Here is a 15,195-nt window from a genome sequence, read left to right as displayed (position 1 = left end):
CAGATAGTAACAGACCTGTGTGTTCTCTGGTCCTCTGCATCATGTACAGATAGTAACAGACCTGTGTGTTCTCTGGTCCTCTACATCATGTCCAGATAGTAACAGACCTGTGTGTTCTCTGGTTCTCTACATCATGTACAGATAGTGACAGACCTGTGTGTTCTCTGGTCCTCTGCATCATGTACAGATAGTAACAGACCTGTGTGTTCTCTGGTCCTCTGCATCATGTACAGATAGTAACAGACCTGTGTGTTCTCTGGTTCTCTACATCATGTACAGATAGTAACAGACCTGTGTGTTCTCTACATCATGTACAGATAGTAACAGACCTGTGTGTTCTCTACATCATGTACAGATAGTAACAGACCTGTGTGTTCTCTACATCATGTACAGATAGTAACAGACCTCTGGTTCTCTGCATCATGTACAGATAGTAACAGACCTGTGTGTTCTCTGGTCCTCTACATCATGTCCAGATAGTAACAGACCTGTGTGTTCTCTGGTCCTCTACATCATGTCCAGATAGTAACAGACCTGTGTGTTCTCTGGTCCTCTACATCATGTCCAGATAGTAACAGACCTGTGTGTTCTCTGGTCCTCTACATCATGTCCAGATAGTAACAGACCTGTGTGTTCTCTGGTCCTCTACATCATGTCCAGATAGTAACAGACCTGTGTGTTCTCTGGTCCTCTACATCATGTCCAGATAGTAACAGACCTGTGTGTTCTCTGGTCCTCTACATCATGTCCAGATAGTAATAGACCTGTGTGTTCTCTGCATCATGTACAGATAGTAACAGACCTGTGTGTTCTCTGGTCCTCTACATCATGTACAGATAGTAACAGACCTGTGTGTCCTCTGGTCCTCTACATCATGTACAGATAGTAACAGACCTGTGTGTTCTCTGGTCCTCTACATCATGTACAGATAGTGACAGACCTGTGTGTTCTCTGGTTCTCTACATCATGTCCAGATAGTAACAGACCTCTGGTTCTCTGCATCATGTACAGATAGTAACAGACCTGTGTGTTCTCTGGTCCTCTACATCATGTCCAGATAGTAACAGACCTGTGTGTTCTCTGGTCCTCTACATCATGTCCAGATAGTAACAGACCTGTGTGTTCTCTGGTCCTCTACATCATGTACAGATAGTGACAGACCTGTGTGTTCTCTGGTTCTCTACATCATGTCCAGATAGTAACAGACCTCTGGTTCTCTGCATCATGTACAGATAGTAACAGACCGGTGTGTTCTCTGGTCCTCTACATCATGTCCAGATAGTAACAGACCTGTGTGTTCTCTGGTTCTCTGCATCATGTACAGATAGTAACAGACCTGTGTGTTCTCTGGTCCTCTACATCATGTCCAGATAGTAACAGACCTGTGTGTTCTCTGGTTCTCTGCATCATGTACAGATAGTAACAGACCTGTGTGTTCTCTGGTCCTCTACATCATGTACAGATAGTAACAGACCTGTGTGTTCTCTGGTCCTCTACATCATGTACAGATAGTAACAGACCTGTGTGTTCTCTGGTTCTCTACATCATGTACAGATAGTAACAGACCTGTGTGTCCTCTGGTCCTCTACATCATGTCCAGATAGTAACAGACCTGTGTGTTCTCTGGTCCTCTACATCATGTACAGATAGTAACAGACCTGTGTGTTCTCTGGTCCTCTGCATCATGTACAGATAGTGACAGACCTGTGTGTTCTCTGGTCCTCTACATCATGTACAGATAGTAACAGACCTGTGTGTTCTCTGGTCCTCTGCATCATGTACAGATAGTAACAGACCTGTGTGTTCTCTGGTCCTCTGCATCATGTACAGATAGTAACAGACCTGTGTGTTCTCTGGTCCTCTACATCATGTCCAGATAGTAACAGACCTGTGTGTTCTCTGGTTCTCTACATCATGTACAGATAGTGACAGACCTGTGTGTTCTCTGGTCCTCTACATCATGTACAGATAGTAACAGACCTGTGTGTTCTCTGGTCCTCTGCATCATGTACAGATAGTAACAGACCTGTGTGTTCTCTGGTTCTCTACATCATGTACAGATAGTGACAGACCTGTGTGTTCTCTGGTTCTCTACATCATGTACAGATAGTAACAGACCTGTGTGTTCTCTGGTCCTCTGCATCATGTACAGATAGTGACAGACCTGTGTGTTCTCTGGTCCTCTACATCATGTCCAGATAGTGACAGACCTGTGTGTTCTCTCCCTCAGGCCACTCTACTAACTTTGTGGTGACGGTGATGCTGCCGTCCAGCCTGCCTAGTGACTACTGGATCACCAAGGCCTCAGCCCTGCTCTGTCAGCTCAACGAGTAGTGACCCACCCACACACACACACACACCGCTGTACTTCTGCACCTTCAATACCAGCAGCACTGCTGAAGCCCATTCTCTATGGACTCGTTTTCTGGAAACCACTGACTGTTTGTAATGACTGTATTGAGAACTATTCTACTGTGTACTCTGTTCCTGCTAATCAGGGGGAGTATTTATATGGGGCCCAAAATGCCATTTTTATTTTATTTTCTGAGTTGCTTTGATTAAATACCATGTAGCAGTGCTGTTGTCGTTTGTGCATTTTGCTGTGTGCATGGGAGAAGAGCATGTCCCTACACCCGCAACACCTGTCACCAATCAGATTTGATTTGGTGTGTTCAATTCAGTCAATTTCTCTTGTCTTTCAGTGAACTGTAATAACATATTAACACACCTGCGTCGGACAGCCCCAGCTCCCGACAAGCCTTTATTTCCCCCCCACACAGTCGACAGGAAATGTAGACTGCAGTGCTTTAATAGTCACTCGTGTAGCCTGCACGGGGCTCTATACGGAACGCACGGGGCTCTATACGGAACGCACGGGGCTCTATACGGAACGCACGGGGCTCTATACGGAACGCACGGGGCTCTATGCGGAACGCACGGGGCTCTATGCGGAACGCACGGGGCTCTATGCGGAACGCACGGGGCTCTATGCGGAACGCACGGGGCTCTATGCGGAACGCACGGGGCTCTACGCGGAACGCACGGGGCTCTACGCGGAACGCACGGGGCTCTACGCGGAACGCACGGGGCTCTACGCGGAACGCACGGGGCTCTACGCGGAACGCACGGGGCTCTACGCGGAACGCACGGGGCTCTACGCGGAACGCACGGGGCTCTACGCGGAACGCACGGGGCTCTACGCGGAACGCACGGGGCTCTACGCGGAACGCACGGGGCTCTACGCGGAACGCGCGGGGCTCTACGCGGAACGCGCGGGGCTCTACGCGGAACGCACGGGGCTCTACGCGGAACGCACGGGGCTCTACGCGGAACGCACGGGGCTCTACGCGGAACGCACGGGGCTCTACGCGGAACGCACGGGGCTCTATGCGGAACACACGGGGCTCTATACGGAAAACACGGGGCTCTATACGGAACACACGGGGCTCTATATGGAAACACACAAGGCTCTATACGGAACACACACGGCTCTATACGGAACAAAAATATAAACGCAACATGTAAACCACCTGACCTCAACCCAATTGAGTTAAAAAGCAGCCAGCAAGTGCTCAGCATATGTGGGAACTCCTTCAAGACTGTTGGAAAAGCATTCCAGGTGAAGCTGGTTGAGAGAATGCCAAGCGTGTGCAAAACTGTCAAGGCAAAAGGTGGCTACTTTGAAGAATCTCATATCAAATATATTTAGATTTGTTTAACACTTTTTTGGTTACTACATGATTCCATAGTTTTAATATCTTCACTATTATTCTACAATGTAGAAAATAGTAAAAATTAAGAAAAACCCTTGAATGAGTAAGTATGTCCAAACTTTTGCCTGGTACTATATATGTTCATCACACCCTCAGGGAGCGAGGTGGAGGAGGAGAGCAAAAAGAGAGATGGAGGGATAGAAATGGTGCTGAGGAGTCACTCTGGTCTTCACTGTTTCCTGTCTTCGCCTGCCGTTTATCTAGATCAATTATCTGTGTGGACGCTATGACAGGCCGTTGCTGTCGAGGTGTCTGATACACGGCTACAGTACTGCATCAGTGTCCCCTGTATCGACGCTGCCATGGTAATGGAGAAGTGGAAGATGTTGAGTAGTGTGACTGGACTCGTCGTGTTGTATAAAGAGGCTGTCTACTCAACAGATATGGTGGTAGGGAGTCAAGTGACGACATCATTAATAAATTAATAGATGCGATGTACAGTTTAAGTGGGAAGTTTACATACACTTAGGTTGGAGTCATTAAAACTAGTTTTTCAACCACTCCACAAATTTCTTGTTAACAAACTATAGTTCTGGCAAGTCGGTTAGGACATCTACTTTGTGCATGACACAAGTAATTTTTCCAAAAATTGTTTATAGACAGATTTTTTAAATTTATAATTCACTATCACAATTCCAGTGGGTCAGAAGTTTACATACACTAAGTTGACTGCCTTTAAACAGCTTGGAAAATTCCAGACAATTATGTCATGGCTTTAGAAGCTTCTGATAGGCTAATTGACATAATTTGAGTCAATTGGAGATGTACCTGTGGATGTATTTCAAGGCCTACCTTCAAACTCAGTGCCTCTTTGCTTGACATCATGGGAAAATCAAAAGAAATCAGCAAAGACCTCAGAAATTTTTTGGGGACCTTCACATGTCTGGTTCATCCTAGGGAGCAATTTCCAAATGCCTGAAGGTACCACGTTCATCTGTACAAACAATAGTACGCAAGTATAAACACCTTGAGACCACACAGCCGTCTTACCGCTCAGGAAGTAGATGCGTTCTGTCTCCTAGAGATGAACGTACTTTGGTGCGAAAAGTGCAAATCAATCCCAGAACAACAGCAAAGGACCTTGTGAAGATGCTGGAGGAAACAGGTACAAAAGTATCTATATCCACAGTAAAACGAGTCCTATATCAACATAACCTGAAAAGCCGCTCAGCAAGGAAGAAGTCACTGCTCCAAAACCGCCATAAAAAAGTCAGACTACGGTTTGCAACTGCACATGGGGACAAAGATCGTACTTTTTGGAGAAATGTCCTCTGGTCTGATGAAACAAAAATAGAACTGTTTGGCCATAATGACCATCTATTTGTTTGGAGGAAAAAGGGGGAGGCTTGCAAGCCGAAGAACACCATCCCAACTGTGAAGCACGGGGGTGGCAGCATCATGTTGTGGGGGTGCTTTGCTGCAGGAGGGACTGGTGCACTTCTCAAAATAGATGGCATCATGAGAAGGAAAATGATGTGTATATATTGAAGCAACATTTCAAGACATCAGTAAGTTAAAGCTTGGTCGCAAATGGGTCTTCCAAATGGACAATGACCACAAGCATACTTCCAAAGTTGTGGCAAAATGGCTTAAGGACAACAAAGTCAAGGTATCGGAGTGGCCATCACAAAGCCCTGACCTCAATCCTAAAGAAAATGTGTGGGCAGAACTGAAAAAGCGTGTGCGAGCAAGGAGGCCTACAAACCTGACTCAGTTACACCAGCTCTGTCAGGAGAAATGGGCCAAAATTCACCCAACTTATTGTGGGAAGCTTGTGGAAGGCTGCCCGAAATGTTTGACCCAAGTTAATTTAAAGGCAATGCTACCAAATACTAATTGAGTGTATGTAAACTTCTGACCCACTGGGAATGTGATGAAATAAATAAAAGCTGAAATAAATCATTCTCTCTACTATTATTCTGACATTTCACATTCGTAAAATGAAGTGGTGATCCTAACTGACCTAAGACAGGGAAATTTTACTAGGATGAAATGTCAGGAATTGTGGAAAAACTGAGTTTAAATATATTTGGCTAAGGTGTATGTAAACTTACGAATTCAACTGTATTAGTTCATTTTTAAAATTTTATTAAAACGCGTTCCATGATAAATTGTGTTACTGGCAGACTGTGCTGCAAGGCTGGAGCGAAACACAACGGATATTCCATTAAATGTGTTCAAAACCTTTTGTGCGTTTCGAGTCCCTGTCATTTGTAAACAAATGCACTGACATTGAATTGAGACGGTCCAGTCGGTTGTTTAAAGGGATCAGACAGTTCATCTAAAAGCTGAGGTGTGGATGGGGAAAGGGGCTTTCTGTCTGTGTCCATAAATATATTACCACAGACATTTGGACACAGTGATGATAGTGGACACAGAAAACCACACGTGTGCACACACACACAAACACACACACACACACACAAACACTGGGAGAAACACACACACAAACACTGGGAGAAACACACACATTGCAAGCACACAGCACAGCAGGATCTGTCGCGGTTTCAAAGCCTCTGTCACAGATCTTAACTCAGTATTCTGCAGCAACAGCATCCCAGAAGGAGGAATCTGTAGAGGAGAAACAGAACAGACCTGCTGGAATAAGAGGATTTACAGGTGTGTGTAGAGAGAGAGACACACACACACACACACACACACACACACACACACACACACACACACACACACACACACACACACACACACACACACACACACACACACACACACACACACACACACACACACACACACACACACACACACACACACACACACACACACACACACACACACGCACACACACACAAATAAAGCAGTGTGTCTGAAGAGTAAACAGAGCGAAACCACCTGTGATGCCTTGAAGGTGTATTGAAAGATTGTCCCTCAGACTGCTAAGTGATTCATCTCCCCAGACGGTGTTTGTCAAGCAGGATCTAAAGCCATGCAGATGAAAATACACCCTCACTACCTTCATGAATCAAACAACATTTGCACCAGGGCCATGAGTTGATGACGTCACCGTCATATTCTCTGGAAGCTGACAGCACAGACAGACAGAGACGGATCGAGGGCCATAACGTAGAGTTAGTTTTTCCCAGGTTAGGTTCAGGGAAAACTCTGGGCCCTAGTTCAAGGTAGTAAATTGATATTATTTCTCCGTAAACTGACACCGCAACAGAGACAGATTCTGGATGAACTGTGTTAGAACTATAGGGACGAGAGTTTTTACCTGGGCCCTGAATGATATAACCCTTTTGGAGTAAACTTCGTTTTCTCTCTTTATTGTTGTATAATAATATACACTGGTAACGCATGTACATGTTTCTAAGGAGACATTACACACAGAGAGGCACAGACACACCCATCAACAAGATATTACCACACTCGTGACAATTGTGACAAATGGCTGACACCCAACTACGGGCATCAGAGTGACTTACATTATTATTTGTTTTATGTGATTAATCATATTGTTAAATACAGGTACGAAACTCAAAACTTGTCCCATTTTAGTTAGATATCATTTTCAAAAACATTTGTGATATTCTTTAGCCATTTTGTGCAAAAACACTCACCACACATCAGTTAACACAGTGGAGAGGACAAAGCAGGTATGTCCAATACTAGTCATGACAGTGATTACACACACAGGGAGCCCAGTCTAGGAGTTTTTTTTCTCTCTCTATCTTCTCCTCCTCCTCCTCCTCCTCCTCCTCCAATGTCTTGTTTTAATGACCTCCTTTCTCATGTCCGAATCAGCGGACACCAGTCTGAGTTCTGTCAGTGTCATGAAAACAATTGAACAATAGACCGTTGTAATTCAATGATTGATGTCATCTGTTTAACGATAAGAGGATCACCGCAGTGAGAGTTACTTTACTGTAGTTGTGTTGACACGGCGACGAGGTTACACACACATTGTGGGTTACATCAGGGGGGTTTCTGTCAATAATACCCGACCAGTCACCCGGGTTTCATGTCCTTTACTTAACGATAGATGAGGAAAGACTGCTTCATTTCACACAGTATTAGAGAACACAACAGTAAAACAATCTGGACTAGGAAAGGTTCAACGTCTGTATCCACCGTGGGAAAACACACAGGACTTCTTAGGAAAATATATTTTTAAATACGTTTTTGAAGTGTCACTTTATCCTTTAAGCGTGTTTTTTTATGTTGAGTTTTACTTGAAAAAACATCCATGAAGATTTAGATATACCCTGGTATTGATGACAACTAGCTACAAAACCCGACGCGTAACATACTGCTTCAAAAATATAACGCTCACCTGCTGAAGGAATGTGGCTCAGTTAGCAAAGTTAGCAAATAAGTTAGCAAAGAGTATCATATTCTACACAGATAACATATCTCTCTAGTGGCACAGAGCTGTGAGAGAGAGGTTGTAGAGGAGAACCAGAGAGTTAATGGGTCCATCGATTCTCCTATCTGATCTGCAGTGATGGTATGCAGTTCTAGCTGGATACAGTTTAATAAGGTTACTGGGGAGGAGAAGCTGAGCTTTAAATGAAATGGAATCACAGTGAAATGTAACCTGCAAAACTGTTCCTACTTATCCAGTGCATTCGATAAGTATTCAGACCCCCTGACTTGTTCCACATGTAGTTACGTTACAGCCTTATTCTAAAATAAATTAAATAAAACATTTTCCTCATCAATCTACACACAACACCCCATAATGACAAAACAAAAACAGGTTTTAAGAATTTTTTTGCAAATGTATTAAAAATAAGAAATGGCTTATTTACATAAGTATTCAGACCCTTTTCTATGAGACTTGAAATTGAGCTCAGGTGCATCCTGTTTCCAATGATCATCATTGAGATGTTTCTACAACTTGATTGGAGTTTACCTGTGGTAGATTCTATTGATTGGACATGATTTGGAAAGGCACACACCTGTCTATATAAGATCCCACAGCTGACAGTGCATGTCAGAGCAAAAACCAAGCCATGAGGTCGAAGGAATCGTCCGTAGAGCTCCGAGACAGGATTGTGTCGAGGCACAGATCTGGGAAAGGGTTCCAAAACATTTTTGCCGCATTGAAGGTCCCCAAGAACACAGTGGCCTCCATCATTCTTCAATTGAAGAAGTTTGGAACTACCAAGATGCTTCTTAGAGCTGGCCGCCCGGCCAAGCTGAGCAATCGGGGGAGAAGGGCCTTGGTCAGGGAGGTGACCAAGAACCCGATGGTCACTCAGAGAGCTCCAGAGTTCCTCTGTGGAGATGGGAGAATCTTCCAGAAGGACAACCATCTCTGCAGCATTCCACAAATCAGGCCTTTATTGTAGAGTGGCCAGACTGAAGCCACTCCTCAGTAAAAGGCACATGACAGCCTGCTTGGAGTTTTCCAAAAGGCACCTAAAGACTCTCAGACCATGAGAAACAAGATTCTCTGGTCTGATGAAACCAAAATGTAACTATTTGGCCTGAATGCCAAGCTTCTAGTCTGGAGGAAACCTGGCATCATCCCTACGGTGAAGCATGGTCGTGGCAGCATTATGCTGTGGGGATGTTTTTCAGCGGCAGGGACTGGGAGACTAGTCAGGATCGAGGGAAAGATGAACGGAGCAAAGTACAGAGAGATCCTTGATGAAAACCTGCTCCAGAGCTCAGAACCTCAGACTGGGGCGAAGGTTCACCTTCCAACAGGACAACGACCCTACGGACAAAGCCAAGACGACACAGGAGTGGCCTAGCCAGCGCCCAGACTAGAACCCGATTGAACATCTCTGGAGACCTGAAAATAGCTGTGCAGTGACACTCCCCATCCAACCTGACAGAGCTTGAGAGGATCTGCAGAGAAGAATGGGAGAATCTCCCCAAATACAGGTGTGCCAAGCTTGTAGCGTCATACCCAAGAAGAATCGAGGCTGTAATCGCTGCCAAAGGTGCTTCAACAAAGTACTGAGTAAAGGGTCTGAATACTTATGTAAATGTTATATCCGTTTTATTTTTATTTAAAAAAAAAGCTGTTTTTGCTTTGTCATTATTGGGTATTGTGTGTAGATTGTAAAAAACATTTAATACATTTTAGAATAAGGCTGTAATGTAACAAAATGTGGAAAAAGTCAAGGGGTCTGAATACTTTCCGAATGCACTGTATACTGCAGGTATATCTGACTGATTGTCTGGGGGACAGAGGGAGAGGAGGGGTGGGAGACAGAGGGACAGGAGGGGTGGGGGACAGAGGGACAGGAGGGATGGGGGACAGAGGGACAGGAGGGGTGGGGGACAGAGGGAGAGGAGGGGTGGGGGACAGAGAGACAGGAGGGGTGGTGGACAGAGGGATAGGGGACAGGAGGGGTGGGGGACAGGACGGAGAGGAGGGGTGGGGGACAGAGGGACAGGAGGGATGGGGGACAGAGGGACAGGAGGGGTGGGGGACAGAGGGACAGGAGGGGTGGGGGACAGAGGGACAGGAGGGATGGGGGACAGAGGGACAGGAGGGGTGGGGGACAGAGGGAGAGGAGGGGTGGAGGACAGAGAGACAGGAGGGGTGGGGGACAGGAGGGATGGGGGACAGAGGGAGAAGAGGGGTGGGGGACAGAGGGACAGGAGGGATGGGGGACAAAGGGACAGGAGGGGTGGGGGACAGAGGGAGAAAATTGTCAAGAGTGAAAGGGGAAAGTAGAGAAAGATCTGGCTGATGGTCTGGGGAACAGAGGGAGAAAGGAGGGGTGGGGAACAGAGGGAGAAAGGAGGGGTGGGGAACAGAGGGAGAAAGGAGGGGTGGGGGACAGATGGAGAAAGGAGGGGTGGGGAACATATTCATGGAAAGATGAACAGTGAAAGAGGGCCAGAAGTGAAAACGGGTGAGGTGAGGAAAGAAAGGAAAACAATAAAAAGGAGAGAAAGAAGAGGGGGAAGAGGAACGTCGATGAGATTATCTATACAACAGAGGCTAGAAGAAACGGTTGAAATTAAATGGTGATAGGGAAAGGGGTAGAAAGTGTGTCAGTGAATTCACACACTGTTCTAGAACTATAGCCTCACCTACTATATACTGAGGTACTGTAACTGAACCAGTGGTAAGCATCGACGACAGCTACGGAAGCCATGTTGACAGTACTGTTACTGAACGAGTGGTAAGCATCGACGACAGCTACGGAAGCCATTTTGACAGTAACGTTACTGAACGAGTGGTAAGCATCGACTAGAGCTACGGAAGCCATGTTGACAGTAACGTTACTGAACGAGTGGTAAGCATCGACGACAGCTACGGAAGCCATTTTGACAGTACTGTTACTGAACGAGTGGTAAGCATCGACTAGAGCTACGGAAGCCATTTTGACAGTAATGTTACTGAACGAGTGGTAAGCATCGACTACAGCTACGGAAGCCATTTTGACAGTACTGTTACTGAACGAGTGGTAAGCATCGACTAGAGCTACGGAAGCCATGTTGACAGTACTGTTACTGAACGAGTGGTAAGCATCGACTAGAGCTACGGAAGCCATTTTGGCAGTAATGTTACTGAACGAGTGGTAAGCATCGACTAGAGCTAAGGAAGCCATTTTGACAGTAACGTTACTGAACGAGTGGTAAGCATCGACTAGAGCTAAGGAAGCCATTTTGACAGTAACGTTACTGAACGAGTGGTAAGCATCGACTAGAGCTAAGGAAGCCATTTTGACAGTACTGTTACTGAACGAGTGGTAAGCATCGACTAGAGCTACGGAAGCCATTTTGACAGTAACCACACCCACATGGGAGATATACTGTATATCACCATAATAATACACAACCATTATCAAAATATAGACATTTGGTGTTCCAAGTACTGGTGTCATAATAAGTCATAACTCTAGAGATTATTTGATCTCAAAACTGTGGGAGGGGGTTTTCAGTGGCTTCACAGAGTAGAGGCGGTTAGCTACAGTTTGTATTGTTTAGCATTATAGCTAGAGCGCTAGTTAGCGTTAGCCAATTAGCTACACTTTGTATTGTTTAGCATTATAGCTAAAGCGCTAGTTAGCGTTAGCCAATTAGCTACAGTGTTCATTAGCGTTAGCCCAATTAGCCAGCCGAGATAAAATCCACATTATGTGAGGTAATCCTTGGTCACAGCCTCCAGGAAGTTGGGCGCCGACATGAGGATGGTGAACGTGCCGATGATGGAGAAGATCGTGAACGCCACGAGACAAAGGCGATCCACGACCGCCGCCGCAAACTTCCACTCGCTGCAGACCGCCTCGCCCTCGTCCTGCTCCCTGAACCTCTGGGCGATAAAATGAACCTCCTCCAGGATCCGCCCGATCTCCGGGATCTGGTCCACCGTCAACCTCCGGAGGATCCCCACGTCCCGGTCGGAGAGTAGCGCCTCGTTGGGGGAACATGTTCCACCTGTCCCCGTGGTCTGACTACCACCCCCAGCCCCTCCACCGCAGACCCCGACCCCAGAAGAGTCACTGCTAGGCGGGCAGCAGGGGTTATCGTGAGACCCTCCCAAGGATCCCATCCCTCCCATACCCACGGAGTGGTAGCCGAAGTAGAGGTTCATGTTGCCGTTGGTGGTTGAGGTATTGGAGGGCTGTCCCCCAGGGATGGAGCCCATCTGGATGGAGCTGGTGCTGGCGTGGTGAGGGGGAGGGTGGGAGTACTTGTAGCCTCCTGTGGCAGAGCTGGGGGTAGTAGTGGTGTTGGGGGTGACGGTGGGGGGGGTGGTCGTCTTGCGTTCCTCGCCAGGCTTCTTCATGCGGAGGAACCAGGCGCACCAGTTGAGGAGGATGACTCGCATCTAGAGAGGTAGTGGAGGCAGGGGTGAGGAAAGAGAGAGAGAGAGTGGGAGGAGAGATGGAGAACAAAGGAGAGAAAGGTGAAGACAGACAGAGAAAGGTGGCAGCTCCCAAAAAGGAACAGTTTGCACTGATATTAAACATTTTGGCATTTTTTTTAACGTTTACGGTAAAAAAAGCAATAAAACACATACATCGTGAACACATTACATTGTTGAGAAAAAACGGCCATAGATAACGCTGTAAGGCACAGATGTACAAGGTATTCAGAGTTAGACCAGGTCTGCAGATGTACAAGGTATTCAGAGGTAGGCCAGGTCTGCAGATGTACAAGGTATTCAGAGGTAGACCAGGTCTGCAGATGTACAAGGTATTCAGAGGTAGACCAGGTCTGCAGATGTACACCGGCAAACTATGAGACAGAGAGGCTCTACGGGGATGGAGATGTACAAGGTATTCAGAGGTAGACCAGGTCTGCAGATGTACACCGGCAGACTATGAGACAGAGAGGCTCTACGGGGTTGGAGATGTACAAGGTATTCAGAGGTAGACCAGGTCTGCAGATGTACACCGGCAGACTATGAGACAGAGAGGCTGGAGATGGTTCATGTTTAAAACATGTCTGGCCTGTCTGTGAGAGCTACTCATCCCCTCAGGCACCATTTGTCTGCCAGGGCAGAAGTGACACTTCAGGAAGTGGCATATGTTACGATGACATAGGCCTAGTCAATGAGCCGTCTCTATGACTGAGCTACAGCCACTTTGTGTTCCAACGCTCTACAGGATCGTGTGAATATTGGATGGAAGTGGACTGACACTTTAAGATGTGAGATGAGATGACATCGGCCTAGTCAATGAGCAATGAGCTGTCTAGCGAAGGCCTTGGCGTGATCTGGTACCCCGGCAAAGTTTGTGTTACTCTTTCATTCTTGTGACGTGTCCTGGGGAAAGATGTATTTTGTATGACAGGATTTGACTGTGTTGTTGCTCTTACATTTACACTAATCCACTTCCTGTGACAACTCCCACGTTGGGGAGGAACTGAAGGGATTCTAAGATGAGTCTAAGGTGTTGTGGACACCATGGCCTTGTACCCACTGTGGTCCTACAGGATCAGAGTTGGTGAAGTCACACGAACGACAAACAAACTTAGCTTGAACTGCTCTACGACTTCTACAACTCTACTCAAGCACAACCAGAGACAAGGACCACGAAGACAAATGCAATGTATTTTTCCGTGGCAGACGTACGTTGAACCGGAACTACTCTACGACTCAAGGCGTCACCTATGAGGACATGAGGTTAGCAGGAAATGTAATGTAACCATGGTTACCTACCCATTTAGGCATCTTTACCCCGTGAGGGTCGTGATGGTGGAACTGTAGAACGAGAACCGTGACGACGAGAGAGAGACCCACGATCATCATGGCGAATGAAAAATACTGGCCTGCAACAACAGAAATATTCATTATAGATATCAATATTAGAAATCATTGTAGTGGGCTGGGACACATAGAAATATAAATAACAGAATACTGGAAAGTACTGGCAGGAACATAGATATATAGATGATAGAATACTGGAAAGAGAGGGATGAGGAAAGGTAGAAGATAGATGTGTTTTAACAGGTGATGAACAGGTTATCCCCCACTTCAGGATAGAGAGAGAAAGAGAACGAGAGAGAGAGAGAATAATAGAACAAGGAGAGAGAGAGAGAGAGAGAGATAAAGAGAGAGAGAGAGAGAGAGAGAGAGAAAGAGAGAGAGAGAGAGAGAGAGAGAGAGAGATAAAGAGAGAGAGAGAGAGATAAAGAGAGAGAGAGAGAGAGAGAGAGAGAGGGAGAGGGAGAGAGAGAGAGAGAGAGAGAGACACAGAGAGAGGTATTTTAACAGGAGATGAGAACAGTAACAACCTGTCAGCCCTATGAGGTGGTAACATCCCTAACACCCTGTCAGCCCTCTGAGCTCTTCATTCTATCAACGTCTCCTCTCTTTCCTGGCTATTGATTCCTTCCATCAATCATGTACTGGCACCCTATTCCCTACGTAGTGCACTACTTTTGACCAGTAGTACACTAAATAGGGAATAGGGTGCCATTTGGGAAGCAGTCATGCAGTTCCTTCTACACCTCTCCTGTCTAGCTGACTAAAGCCTGAGGTAAATATCGTCTGCTAGGAGGGAAAACAGAAGACCTTAGCGCTGTAATAAGAATGACTTGTGTGGAAACCGTATCAGTTAGATGTTTGGTCAGGGGGTATTACACTGGGTTTATGAGTGGCTATTCTATACTTAACTGTGTGTGGTCGACTTACCAAGAAGGCAGAGGAGGCTGCTGAGGAGAGGACGGCTCATAATAATGGCTGGAGCGTAATGGAATGGGATCCAAAACACCAGTTTGATACCGTTCCATTCACTCCATTTCAGCCACTGTTATGAGTCATCCTCCCCTCAGCAGCCCCCACTGCAAGAAATACGGGCATAGCAAACAGACCTAAAGAAGGAACACATTAGTTTGAATTGGTTTCATGATTTAGCTTGGTATCTAGTGATGATATTGAACCACCAATCAATTCACAACGTGTATGAGCGTAATCATGTAAAATACATTAGTGCTTCTAAAAATAAATCACTGATGAGTCAATAGATGATCAATACTTTAC

General features: G+C 46.1%; 2 protein-coding genes across 3 annotated transcripts in view; one reads left to right on the top strand and one right to left on the bottom strand.

The window, feature by feature from the left end:
- LOC139579487 (dynein axonemal heavy chain 6-like) overlaps window positions 1-2,578 on the top strand; it is a 64,070-nt gene extending 61,492 nt beyond the window's left edge. Inside the window, exon 32 of the mRNA XM_071408184.1 lies at window positions 2,231-2,578. Within this exon, the coding sequence (XP_071264285.1) occupies window positions 2,231-2,334 (104 nt within the window). The 3' untranslated portion in view covers window positions 2,335-2,578. The remainder of the gene's footprint in view (window positions 1-2,230) is intronic.
- A 4,466-nt stretch (window positions 2,579-7,044) lies between these two features.
- The window catches only part of LOC139579485 (neuronal acetylcholine receptor subunit alpha-7-like), an 84,275-nt gene continuing 76,124 nt past the window's right edge, over window positions 7,045-15,195 (bottom strand). For both annotated transcript variants that reach the window (XM_071408179.1, XM_071408180.1), the window contains 2 exons: window positions 13,873-13,982; window positions 7,045-12,537 (listed from right to left, as the gene is read on the bottom strand). In XM_071408179.1, coding sequence (XP_071264280.1) covers window positions 11,842-12,537; window positions 13,873-13,982 — 806 coding nt within the window. In that variant the 3' untranslated portion in view covers window positions 7,045-11,841. The remainder of the gene's footprint in view (window positions 12,538-13,872; window positions 13,983-15,195) is intronic.

The sequence above is a fragment of the Salvelinus alpinus genome, chromosome 6 (genome assembly GCF_045679555.1).
Source record: "Salvelinus alpinus chromosome 6, SLU_Salpinus.1, whole genome shotgun sequence".
Taxonomy (NCBI): domain Eukaryota; kingdom Metazoa; phylum Chordata; class Actinopteri; order Salmoniformes; family Salmonidae; genus Salvelinus; species Salvelinus alpinus.
Note: the sequence above shows the minus strand (reverse complement) of the source record. Positions and strands in the feature narration are given on the sequence as shown.